Raw genomic sequence first — 12,254 nt, forward strand, 5'->3', positions numbered from 1 at the left:
AAGAGTGAGAGAGAGTTGTGCATGATGTCATAAGCATAGGCTTCTTACCAGACAAGAAACAGGAAGTGGGATGTATAAGGGATTTACTGGCAGAATTTTTTTTTTTTTTACTATCCAACGTTAAAACAACAAGGGCGGAGGATTTAATAGATGGAAAGATAAAAAAAATTACTGAAGTTCCGCTTTAACTTCCTAGACTCTCCTCTGTGGACAGTTATTAGCTCACAAGATTTCTGCTTGGATGAACAGCTATTTCTGGAACTTTTTGAATTGATATAAGAAAATGCTATTTTTAGCAGAACATAAGAGAGCAAATAAGATAAATTTACTGTAAAGCCTCATACACACCATCTGACTTTGTACAAAGAGCGTTGCCCGTGAACTTGTTAAGCATGCACACGATCAGACTTTTTCAGCCAACGTTCACCAAATCATGTGGTTTTTCTGCTCTTTACCGCCACCTTTGGTCAACTTCTGTATTGTTGTCTGATCTTTTGCATTGGTTCTGAGCATGCGTGTTTGTAAAGTCCGATGGTTTTCTGTATACACGATCGGACTTTGCCCCATCGGACTTATGTTATCAAAGTTTGTTCGCACAGCCAACAAAAGTCCGTCTGATGGAGTGTACACGCGGTCGGATGTTTTAAATGCTTCTTAAAAACCTATAGAGCAGCCTTTCTCAATCAGGAGGTTGCTGGGGGTTCTATGAGCAGTTGGCAATTTGTGGCTCTCAGATAAGCTACCACTGAAATCAATGAACCTTTTTGATATAAATCCTGTATAAAAATAAGAATATTTAAAATATGTTTGTATTCTAGAGGCTTTTAAATATGTTAAGTACAGCCACATTCTTTATTCTTTTATTTTTTCTCATATCTATAACTTACTGCTCTTGATATTCTCGTAAGCTGTAGATGTATTATTAGACCTGAAAGTTATTTCAAAGGTTCCTTCTTGAGAGAGGCTGCTATAGAGCCCGAAATAAAGCATAAACATGTTTATGATAGTATAGTAAATAAACCTGAGATGAATAGGTTTGCGTTAAACTTCAGTTTATATATAAAGTCACTGTGCTGGTAGGGAAGACTTTTTTAGGTACGGACCTGCAAAGCTGTTTCTACAGTAACTGTAGATGGCGCGGTTTTACTCAGTGTTGCAAAGGAAAACAATTCCAGGTTAAAAAGCAAAGTCAATTACTGAAATATTTATACTACCCAGAAACATGGCTGCATTGTTAAATCAGGAATTCCACTTTTTTTCTATTATATTTGAGCTTTACAAAATTCAGTGCATTGAGCCCATAGGTGGTTTATGTCTGGGCTGCTGGCATGGACTGAGCAGTCTTTTTATGATCTGTGCTCCGTTACCTCTTATGCTCTTATGTGTGCATGTCAGTGGGGACGCTGTGAACTTTAAATGGTCTCAGATGTATTGCTGTTTAAAACATATTGACTGCTTAAAGGTAAATTACAATGGTTTGGGCCATTTTTCTTTGTCTTTTTTCTTTTATTTTTGTGAACCAGCCCTTTAATACATTTCCCCACACTGTAAGTGCAGAGTGCCTTTACCTTCCTCCTTATTCCAACAATCCTCACTGTGTGGTCCACCTGGTGTCATACTTCCATTCTTTTATAACTATCACCAACCTGTCCCTCTTGTCTATGTGCATGCATGCATCAGCCTTTTTAACTGGTATTGGTGAGCTATATACCAGGCTTAGGATATTTTTGTGGCGGCAGGCAGGAAAGATTACTGGAACAGAAAGAAAGGTAACTATTTACCATGGTACTCTGCTCAGGGTAGGAGGATCATAGAAGGATGTTACTAAAGGACAAGTTTACTTAAAAAAAAAATGGTTAACGTTATTAGGGCTGAAACAACTTATTGATTAATCGACAACTAATCAATTATGAAATGAATCGATTACTATTTTCATAATCGATTAATCGGCCAGTAACATAATGGTGTTAAAATGAGCCCTTTATAGTAAAAAAATATAATCACTACTGTAAATATTACTTTCACAGTTCTACAGTAAAAAAATGAACCTGGTTTTTAATCTGCCCAAAAAAAAACAGATCAAAAGCAAAAACTGCATAGGTGTGTACCGAGCCTTATGCTGGCCACACGGATCAATTTTCAGGTGAGTATATTCAGATGAAAAATCTTTGTACATTCGCTGAATGAAAGAATTTTGTTTGAAATTTTCACTTCATTTCTGAACAAAAAACACATACACTGTCTGAAAATTCCTATGACCAAGATGTTTTCTATTATTTCCAAATTTTTCCTGTCACTGTGGTTGAAAATGAACGTCAATTTGACCCACTTTTTTTTTTTAAGGTTGTTAATCGAAACAATAATCGACCAACTAAATATATTCATTAGTTGCAGCCCTAAACGTTATACTAATCAACACACTGTTTAATTTACATTGTTTCTTCTATTTCTGTATATGGATGATGGCATTGTAATTATTTTAATAAAATAAAATCAGAGTACCTTTTTCCTAATCGATATACAGCTGTCACATGACCCAGCTCTTTCCCAGCCTATCTGATGGGAAACATAGGCAGGAGGAGCTTCTAGTCCTCTGCTGCTGGTCACATGTTCAAAATTAAAACAAAAGCCTCAGCAATACAGCGTTAAAATAAATTAATAAATTGTTATAAATTGTCATACAAATATATATTTGAAATCAAGTCTTTATAATCAAATCAAGTTTTGTTAACAACATGGGTGGGCAAATTTCCCAGTGTCACACCCCACCAGTCTGTGCCTTAGAATAAGAGAGAGGTGAAGCCTCCATCAATCTATATGTAATATCCCACCCCCCTTGTGTTTAGCTGGTTAGTGGGCATGGAGGAGGAGAGGGAGTGGGCTGTCATTTACCACTGTGTATATGCCCACATGTGTTACTGACTATAGTCACATGGGCTGCTCAGATGTGATAGTGAGGAAATGCCGAGTGTAGAAACTCGCTGAAAACTGAGCATGTGCAGAGTTGCCTCAGCAGCTGCCAAATCCCTAGCTGAATTGGGGACTTGGACAGAAGGGGGAGATAAGGAGCAGCAGGATCAACCTCATCTCAATCTCATAATGACTGTGACTGAGTGAGCATGAACAGAATGTAATACAGGATTTACAGATGTGGGTTTAGTGACACTTAAAATATGTAAAAATAAGAGAAGAGCTTTATCTGCTGGCTAGGTAGAAAAATGCAATATTTCCGATTTAGAAATAATAATAAAAGTTTTTTTTAATTTATATTATGGGTATTTGAGGATTTTTTTTCATGCCCACTTGGAAACCTCTGATGTCTGTGATAATATATTTTATATTATAGTTACACATTGATCTTTTTTCCAAGGAAGGGGGGGAAATGTTTGGTTTTCATACGTTTTTATTTTGTGCTCTTTCTTAATTTTTTATAGGTTCTGTTGAAATAACGGAGTCCTCTCTCGTAAGAGATATTCTTTATGTTTTCCAAGGCATAGATGGAAAGTGCATTAAAATGTGTAATTCTGAAAACTGCTACAAAGTTGACAGCAAGGTAAAAATTGCACGGTTTATTTATATATTAACCCCTTGGTAGCCATATCAGGGGTAACATTTCATTCCTATTTTTTGCTACCGAAAGAAAACTTTTCAATAAAAATATTAAAACTCATCTTCTCCTGTTGTTGTTTAACCCCCTTCCCATGAACCCAGATCATCAAGGACACATTCCCTGGGGTGCATCATCTCAACCTGGGCACCCAGTAAATTACTGCAAAGCATGGCGCCAACATCCTAACATAAATGCTGTACAGTATTGAGGATAGACAACTTATAGTTACTCAGCTCCAGAGGACACCCGCAGAATAACCTATTCATTCTGGGAATTAAACAAAATTTTAAATTGCTGTAGGGAGTGGATGTACCCCCCAAACTTAGAATTGAGCTTTAACAAATAAATATACAATAACATTTTTCTCATTTAGGAGTGTACACAATATGTTAATCTAGCCTAGGAATATATATATAGTGTGTGTGTGTGTGTGTGTGTGTATATATATATATATATATAATACAGGATCTCACAAAAATCGAAACCGCTGGCAGCAAAAGTGAGTCCCCAATGTGCCATTTTCCCTCCTCGGTGTCATGTGACTCATTAGTGTTACAAGGTCTCAGGTGTGAAAGGGGGGCAGGTGTGTTCAATTTAGTGTTATCGCTCTCAGTCTCTCATACTGGTCACTGGAAGTTCAACATGGAACTTCATGGCAAAGAACGGAGGATCTGAAAAAAAGAATTACTGCTCTACTTATGTGGCCTAGGGCTAGGCTATAAGAAGATTGCCAAGACCCTGAAACTGAGCTACAGCACGTGGCCAAGACCGTACAGAAGTTTAACAGGATGGGTTTCACTCAGAACAGGCCTCGCCATGGTTGACCAAAGAAGTTGAGTGCACATGCCCAGCGTCATATCCAGAGGTTGTATTTGGGAATTAGACGTATGATTGCTGCAGAGGTTGAAGGGGTGGGGGGGTCAGCCTGTCAGTGCTCGGACCATACCCCGCACACTGAAGGAAGCCTCTTCTAAAGATGATGCACAAGAAAGCCTGCAAACAGTTTGCTGAAAACAAGCAAACTAAGGACTTGGATTACTAGAACCATATCCTGTGGTCTGATGAGACCAAGATAAACTTATTTGGTTCAGATGGTGTCAAGCGTGTGTGGTGGCAACCAGGTGAGGAGTACAAAGACAAGTGTCTTGCCTACAGTCAAGCATGGTGGTGGGAATGTCGTGGTCTGGGGCTGCATGAGTGCTGCCGAAACTGGGCAGCTACAATTCATTGAGGGAACCATGAATGCCAACATGTACTGTGCCATACTGAAGCCGAGCATGATCCCATCTCATCAGGGACTGGGGCCGCAGGGCAGTATTCCAACATGATGACCCCAAACACACCTCCAAGATGACCATTGCCTTGCTAAAGAAGCTGAGGGTAAAGGTAATGGACTGGCCAAGCATGTCTCCAGACCTAAACCCTATTGAGCATCTGTGGGACATCCTCAAACTGAAAGTGGAGGCGTGCAAGGTCTCTAACATTCACCATCTCCGTGATGTCATCATGGAGAAGTGGAAGAGGTCTCCAGTGGCAACCTGTGAAGCTCTGGTGAACTCCATGCCCAAGAGGGTTAAGGCAGGCCTAGAAGATAATGGTGGCCACACAAAATATTGATACTTTGGGCCCAATTAGGACATTTTCACTTAGGGGTGTACTTTTGTTGCCAGCGGTTTAGCTATTAATGGCTGTGTATTGAGTTATTTTCAGGGGACAGCAAATTTACACTGTTAGGGCCGGTTCACACTGCGGGCGATGCGAGGCGACACCGACTTGCCTCGCCGTGACCTGCCGCGACCTCAGCGGCGATTTGCAAATGACTTCTGTATAGAAGTCAATGCAAGTCGCCCCGAGGTCGCCCAGAAGTAGTACAGGAACCTTTTTTCTGAGTCGGAGCGACTCGAGTCGCTCCTCTCAGAACGGTTCCATTGTACAGAACGGGGGCGACTTGTCAGATTGCGGCGAGGCAAGTCGTGTCGCCTCGCATCGCCTGCAGTGTGAACCGGCCCTTATACAAACTGTACACTCACTACTTTACATTGTAGCAAAGTATCATTTCTTCAGTGTTGTCACATGAAAAGATATAATAAAATATTTACAAAAACGTCAGGGGTGTACTCACTTTTGTAAGATATTGTGTGTGTGTGTGTGTATATGTATATATATATATATATATATATATATATATATATATATATATATATATATATATATATATTGGTTAAAGCAGTTTGAGAAATAGAGAAGCAGTTATGAATTTTGCTTTTGTGGAATACTACTGCCATCTAGTGTACATGGTTAATTATTGGTTTAGTGATATTTGAAACTTAACAATCATAATTGCATTACTGCAAAGTGCATTTCATTAAAAATGTGATGTCATTTTTGAGTACTTTTTTTTTTTTTTTTGTGGTTTTTACCAACAGATGTAGTATTACGCGATGGTTAAATTAAACATACTTTTGTGACAATGCAGGAACAAATCATGAGAAAAGATGGCCAGGCTTGACTGTGTTCCATTTAGAGGAGAAGTCAATTAGAATCCTCTAAATAGAATATAAACTGTTTCTTATTGTATAGTTTAGCCAAATATAAATTGTAGCGTTTCTAAATTATTTTCCCTTATGATTTTACGATTGCTATCTTTAATATGAACATGTTTATGCTTTGTTTCTCATACGGAACAGCCTTAAAGCTCTTGTTTTCTATGTCCATACTTTGGATTCAAGAGGTCTTACTGTGATGGTATTTTATTAACTTTTTTTTTTTCTAATAACAGGTGGCTGTATCAAAATCCCTTAAAGATACCACTGGAAGGCTTGCAGAGTTAGGATGGCTTCATAATAAAATAAGAAAATACACAGACCAAAGAAGTTTAGACCGAGCTTTTGGACTTGTTGGACAGGTAGGAATAATTTATTTATGCATAAACAGTCTGCTTCCTTATTTTAAAAGATATCAAAAATGTTGTTGCATTTCTTTAGAGACATGTATGGCAATGTGGAGCATGACTATAAAAAGAGTTTTTTGTTAATGTTGTTTCATGTGTCAGATATGCTATCCGAGCCTTAAAGTTCACCTGTGCCCAGATTATGGACATTAAGCCTGGGTTCACAATATTGCGAGCACAGACATCCCATGTGATTCGCACCCGCACTGCTGTAGTGAAATGTGATGTCTGTGCAATGCGAGTTCAGCCATACGGTTGTATGGCTGACCTCACACTGGATTTGCATAAAAAAGGTGCAGAGACTTTTTTTACTGCACTGGAATCGGAACGCATTCCTGTCTGAATCCACAGTTTGCACTGCTATCTGTGAACCAATCTGGGGGTATCATTAACATTGTATTGACACCCACAGTGGTGTGCAGAGTGCAGTATTAACTGCTTTCAGGGGAGATGCAGTGCGGGAGCCTGCGCTGGAACTGCGGGTAGGTCATGCATCGCTATAGTGTGTACCCAGGCTTAACGATATATACGTATTGTTAACAAGTAGTAAAGACTCTTTAAAACAAGCTCTCACTTTCCTCCTGTAATGAAGTTATTCTTTATCAAAGATCACAGCAATGACTCTAGAATGGGGTCAGCAACCTTCCAGTCGTCCACTAACTGTTGCAAAGGAAAAGAAATACTGCGTCTACTACCGGCCGATCAAGGGCAGATGACACGTAGATCGCATCCCTGTCTAGCCATCCTTCTGTCTGAAGTGCTCCTCCCCATATGCAGAGTGGTGCAGGGAAAATACATACCAATATGCCGTGTAGTGATCCCTGTCAGCCTCATCTCACATCCATTTTAGGCAGTTGCATGTGACACCACATAGCAATGTCTTACTGCCATTTCCTAGTGCCACTCCGGATGTGGGTAAAATATCTGCCCTACTGACCCCTGTTACATACCAATGAACTTTATACTCTGTACTGCTGACCCCTGTGCACTGTCTCCATACCAATGACCCCTGTAAACTGTTCTACCTACCTACTAATGACACCCTCTATTCTGCCCTAAAAAGAACTGACCACTCTAGCCTGCCCTAAAAACTATTGACCTTTGTATAAAATGTAAAACTCGTAAGAGGAAAAGTAGCACACTAAATATTTGAATACAGGACCAAAATAAACATATAAAAAAAATGCAATGGACACACTATTCCTTTTAAATCGGTGAAACTCAAAACACCACGTGATCCAGCCGATGGCCATAATGATGTGACAGATTAGGCCCCACACAAACTAGGCCCACAGTCTTCCCTACAAATTGCTGACCCCTGTACTCTGTCCTGCATACTACTGAGCCCTGTACTCTTTCTGCAATATTATTGACCGTTGTACTGTGCCCTACATACTACTGACCCCTATACTCTATCCTTCATACTAGTGAACTTTGTGTTCTGCCTCATTGACCACTGTACACTGCCCTACATACTAATGACCCCTAATACTTCCATATGTACGACTGAACCCTGTATTTTTCCCTAAAAATAACTGACCCCCTGAAGTCTGCCGTACAAACTATAGCCCTGCAATACTTTTGACCCCTGTACTCTGCCCTGCATGCTACTGATCTATTCTCTGCTCTAAATTCTGCTGATCTCTGTACTTTTTCCTGCATACTACTGCTGACCCCTGTACTCTGCCCTGCATGCTACTGATCTCTGTTCTCTGCTCTAAATTCTGCTGATCTCTGTACTTTTTCCTGCATGCTAATACTGACCCCTGTACTCTTCCCTAATTGCTACTGACCCCTGTATACTGCCCTGCATAATGCTGACTCTTGTACAATGCCCTATATACTGCTGACCTCTCTAGTCTTTCCTGCATACTTCTGACCCCTGTACTCTGCCCTAAATGCTACTGACCCCTGTACACGGCCCTGCATAATACTGACCCTTGTACAATTCTCTACATACTAATGACACTGCACTAAATGCTACTGACCCCTGCACATTGACCTGTATACTACTGACTGGCCACACTCAGACCAGACAGGCGGTCCAGAATCGAGACATGTCAGGCCTGAAACTAGTCGAGCAAGTCAGCCTGCAGTGCCAGTTCTGCCTTCATGATTGACTACTGCATCAGACTTGTTGTTTGAATAGATCTTCACCTCACAAAGGTTGCCTATCCCTGCTCTACTCTGTTTTCAGTCTGTTTCCAACAGCTTTGCTGGTTGTTTACATCAGAGGGCTGGTAACCTGCCAAGATTCTGCTCTCAGAGAGAAAAACAGTACTTGTATTGTGAACTTTGAAAATGTAATTTCTTTGCAATGCTTATAGATACAGAGATAAATAAGAACTTGATTTAAAGTGCTTTTACTACTTGTTCAGAATACGTAAACACTTTAATCTGCATGAACTGGTCACAGGTTCACTTTAAATGGGTACTGAAGTTTCCCTTCTTTGCGCCTTCTTGCTCTGGAAAAACTCCTCCTAGATATATTTACCTAAACTACCATCTTTAGATTCTTACTGGCAGCATTTGGGACACCTTAGATCTACTCTTCCTGCTATAGAAGTGAACGGACTACCCATTTTGTTGAAACCCAGTAGGTAGATGTAATTCCTATTCTTTTCTGTTAAGGTCAGCTGCTGAATATACTATATTTAAAGTGGCGTTCCAGCGACCTATGAAAAAAATAAAACTCGGCAGCTACAAAAACTTTAGCTGCTGACCTTTTAAAAAACAGCCACTCACCTGTCCATTGATCCAGTGGTGTGCTCACCCCAGTCAGGCTCATCCACGTCTTTGGTCCCCGGCGCTGACATCTTCACTATGGGCCCCCGACGTGACAGCTTGTGACTTCGCGGCTGGGTGCCCACTGCGCATGTGCGAGTTGCACTGCGTGTTGTGAGTGGTGGATGCAGTCTTCTGGGACCTGTCAGTATCCTAAAAGACTGCAAGGGGGAAAGGAGGGAGGAGAACTTTACATTTCTGGGTGCCGTGTCACTCGGAATGGAAGTGGGAAGCAGGTACTTGTCAAAATCGGGTACCTGCTCCCCCCCTTACTCCTCAATAGTTCAAGAGGAGCGGGGGACCAGACCTTAAAGTGGAACTTCCCCTTTTGGGTGGAGCTCCGCTTTAAGGAGAGAAATTGAAGATGGATGTCAAGACATCTTCGAGCTTGCATAGAGTCCAAGATTTCTGAGATTATTTTTGACAATAATGAAGTGAAGGAAGACCTTTTAAATCAAGGACTCAAACTGTTTTTTTTATTATACAACCACAGATCATACAATGAAGTTCAGGTATAGCTCTACATAGTACATAACACGAGGGGATCCATTCTCCACCGTCTAGGTGGATCGGATCAGAGGGTAGTTGGGTGTAAACAGACAGCGGAGTCCATTTACTCCTGGCTACCCATAGAGCTGCAGAAACTGAACAAACATGAATGGCTGATCCGCTCGCTCTGCTTTGATCAGCAGGAGATCAGCGAACAAGTCTCTTGTTTATTGCTGTTTACGAATTTCCATTTGTGCTTTGCTTTACCAGATTTCTGCAAATCTTTTAATGACATTAGACCCTATACCCTGTCAAGATGGTGGAATGTTCTAAGGGGATTTATGATTGCCCCTTTTATGTCTCAAACTGGTCATGATCTAGTAAGAATTCTATGGAATGCAACCCTGCTGTGGAGACCATTTTTTTCTTATAACGGACTGACCACTGTGGAGAAAAATACCAGGGTTATGGCAGCTATCTGCTGCCATAACAACGTAATTTAACGTGAAAATACCAACGTATATCCACGGTGGGCGGTCTGGAGGTTGTTAAGCTGGATGGATGATTTTACGTAGGATGATTTTGCAGCAGAAATTTGTATCACGTTACAGTTTAGAGGCAAAATTTAAAAGAGGGGGACACCTGTAATCTCTTTCCCAATTGTCATATTTTGAGCTCTTATTTTGTACTTTCTATTTTCTTCATAAATACAGATGCCGTAATTCATTAATATTCTCTTTTTTTAACAGAGTTTTTGTGCTGCATTACATCAGGAACTTAAAGAATATTATCGTCTTCTTTCAGTTCTGCATTCTCAGGTATATTATATTACAGGACACTTTTAGTAAATGGTTAGATAATAATTTGCTTTTACTGAAAAAAGACTGAACAAATAATGTTGCCTATTCAGTGGTTTAGACTTTTAGACCATTTTTTTTAAATCTAAAACCTCTGCCCAAAAGGGACATTGCTTTATGAACATAGAACACAATGGGGTTGATGTACTAAAACTGAAGTGCAGCTCTGCATGGTAGCCAATCAGCTTCTAATTTCAGCTTGTTCAATTTACTTGGACAATAAAACCTGGAAGCTAATTGGTTTCTGTGCAGAGCTGAACCAGATTTAGCATTTCCAGTTTTAGTAAACCAACCCCAATGTGTCTACTTTATCCCAAAACAATGTGAAAAGTCATATTTTAAAGACTTATTTTTTCTTTACAAAATAAGCTTTGGGTCCATGAGTACATTTGGCTTTGGATCCCCCAGCCTGGGGTGGGGGGCAGCTAAATGTTTTGATTGGCGGGCTAATTGTGTTTAAAAAAATAATAATTATGTTTAGAGTTGGCTGTTCTAAGCTGATTTAAAGTGGTTGTAAACCCTTACAAACCACTTTGACCTACAGGTAAGCCTAGATTAAGGCTTACCTGTAGGTCCAAGAAATATCTCCCAAACCTATACGGTTTAGGAGATATTTGCCCGAAGACAGGTACCACTGTCTACGGCGCATGCGCCGGCGCACTGAGCGTGGCATTCTCGATAACGAAGATGCCACACGTCTCGGCTCCCGTGCGCATGCGCGGGAGTGACGTCATCGCGGCTTCGCCGAATGACAGCGGCGGAGCTGTGAGACCCACTGAGAAGATGGATGCGCCGGACTACAGGGGACAGCAGTGACTTCGCTGGCTCCTGTGTCAGGTAAGTGACACATAATGGGCTACTATGCGATGCATAGTAGTCCATTATGCTTTGCCTTTGCAGGGAATGAAAGAGGAAGTAAACTCATCAGGGTTTACTTCCTCTTTAAGTTACCATAGCTGTGCAGCTTTAGCATAGTGCACGTTTCCTAACGTTGGATGTGTTTTGTGTACGCCTAGGAAGCGACTGCATTTCAGACCTACACTTTACACAGGAAACATATTAAAGGTTAAGTGAGTACAACATGCACTTAGATGACATGTGAATGAGCATAAAATAAAATGTTATATCAGAAATATAATAAAATAATATCCTTGCGCCAACCAAATAAATGTGATAAATATTGCTGCAAACACTGAAGAAAATGTCAGAATTCAAGTAAAATATATAAAATGAAAATAGTGCTCCGCTTTAGATAAATAATATGCAAAATATATAAAATAAAGTGCTCTATACTAGAAACACTAAAAAGAGGCAATTTCTTATGGTAAAGCATGAATATGATATCCTTACATGTAGAAATTAAATAAACATATGACATGTTACTCTTAATCTCCTCAGGTAAAAACAGTGCTAAAATGCCGTGGTTGAATATCCATAAAAATCCTTATTTTCAGTAAATAAAATAAATAAGTGAGTCCGTGGAAAGTTTTTTTAAAATATAAAGTGCAGTATGTACAGTGACTGGATGATAATATCAATAAGCAGGAGTAAAGTGCTGGTGATC

General features: G+C 40.1%; 1 protein-coding gene across 2 annotated transcripts in view; it reads left to right on the forward strand.

Annotated features, from left to right (window-relative positions):
• Positions 1 to 12,254, forward strand: part of TUBGCP3 (tubulin gamma complex component 3) — a 151,973-nt gene that overhangs the window by 47,989 nt on the left and 91,730 nt on the right. For both annotated transcript variants that reach the window (XM_077482881.1, XM_077482882.1), the window contains exons 7-9: positions 3,435 to 3,553; positions 6,390 to 6,515; positions 10,583 to 10,651. In XM_077482881.1, coding sequence (XP_077339007.1) covers positions 3,435 to 3,553; positions 6,390 to 6,515; positions 10,583 to 10,651 — 314 coding nt within the window. The remainder of the gene's footprint in view (positions 1 to 3,434; positions 3,554 to 6,389; positions 6,516 to 10,582; positions 10,652 to 12,254) is intronic.

The sequence above is a fragment of the Lithobates pipiens genome, unplaced genomic scaffold (genome assembly GCF_037356315.1).
Source record: "Lithobates pipiens isolate NorthernLeopardFrog02 unplaced genomic scaffold, aLitPip1_a1.2 Scaffold_16, whole genome shotgun sequence".
Lineage (NCBI taxonomy): Eukaryota > Metazoa > Chordata > Amphibia > Anura > Ranidae > Lithobates > Lithobates pipiens.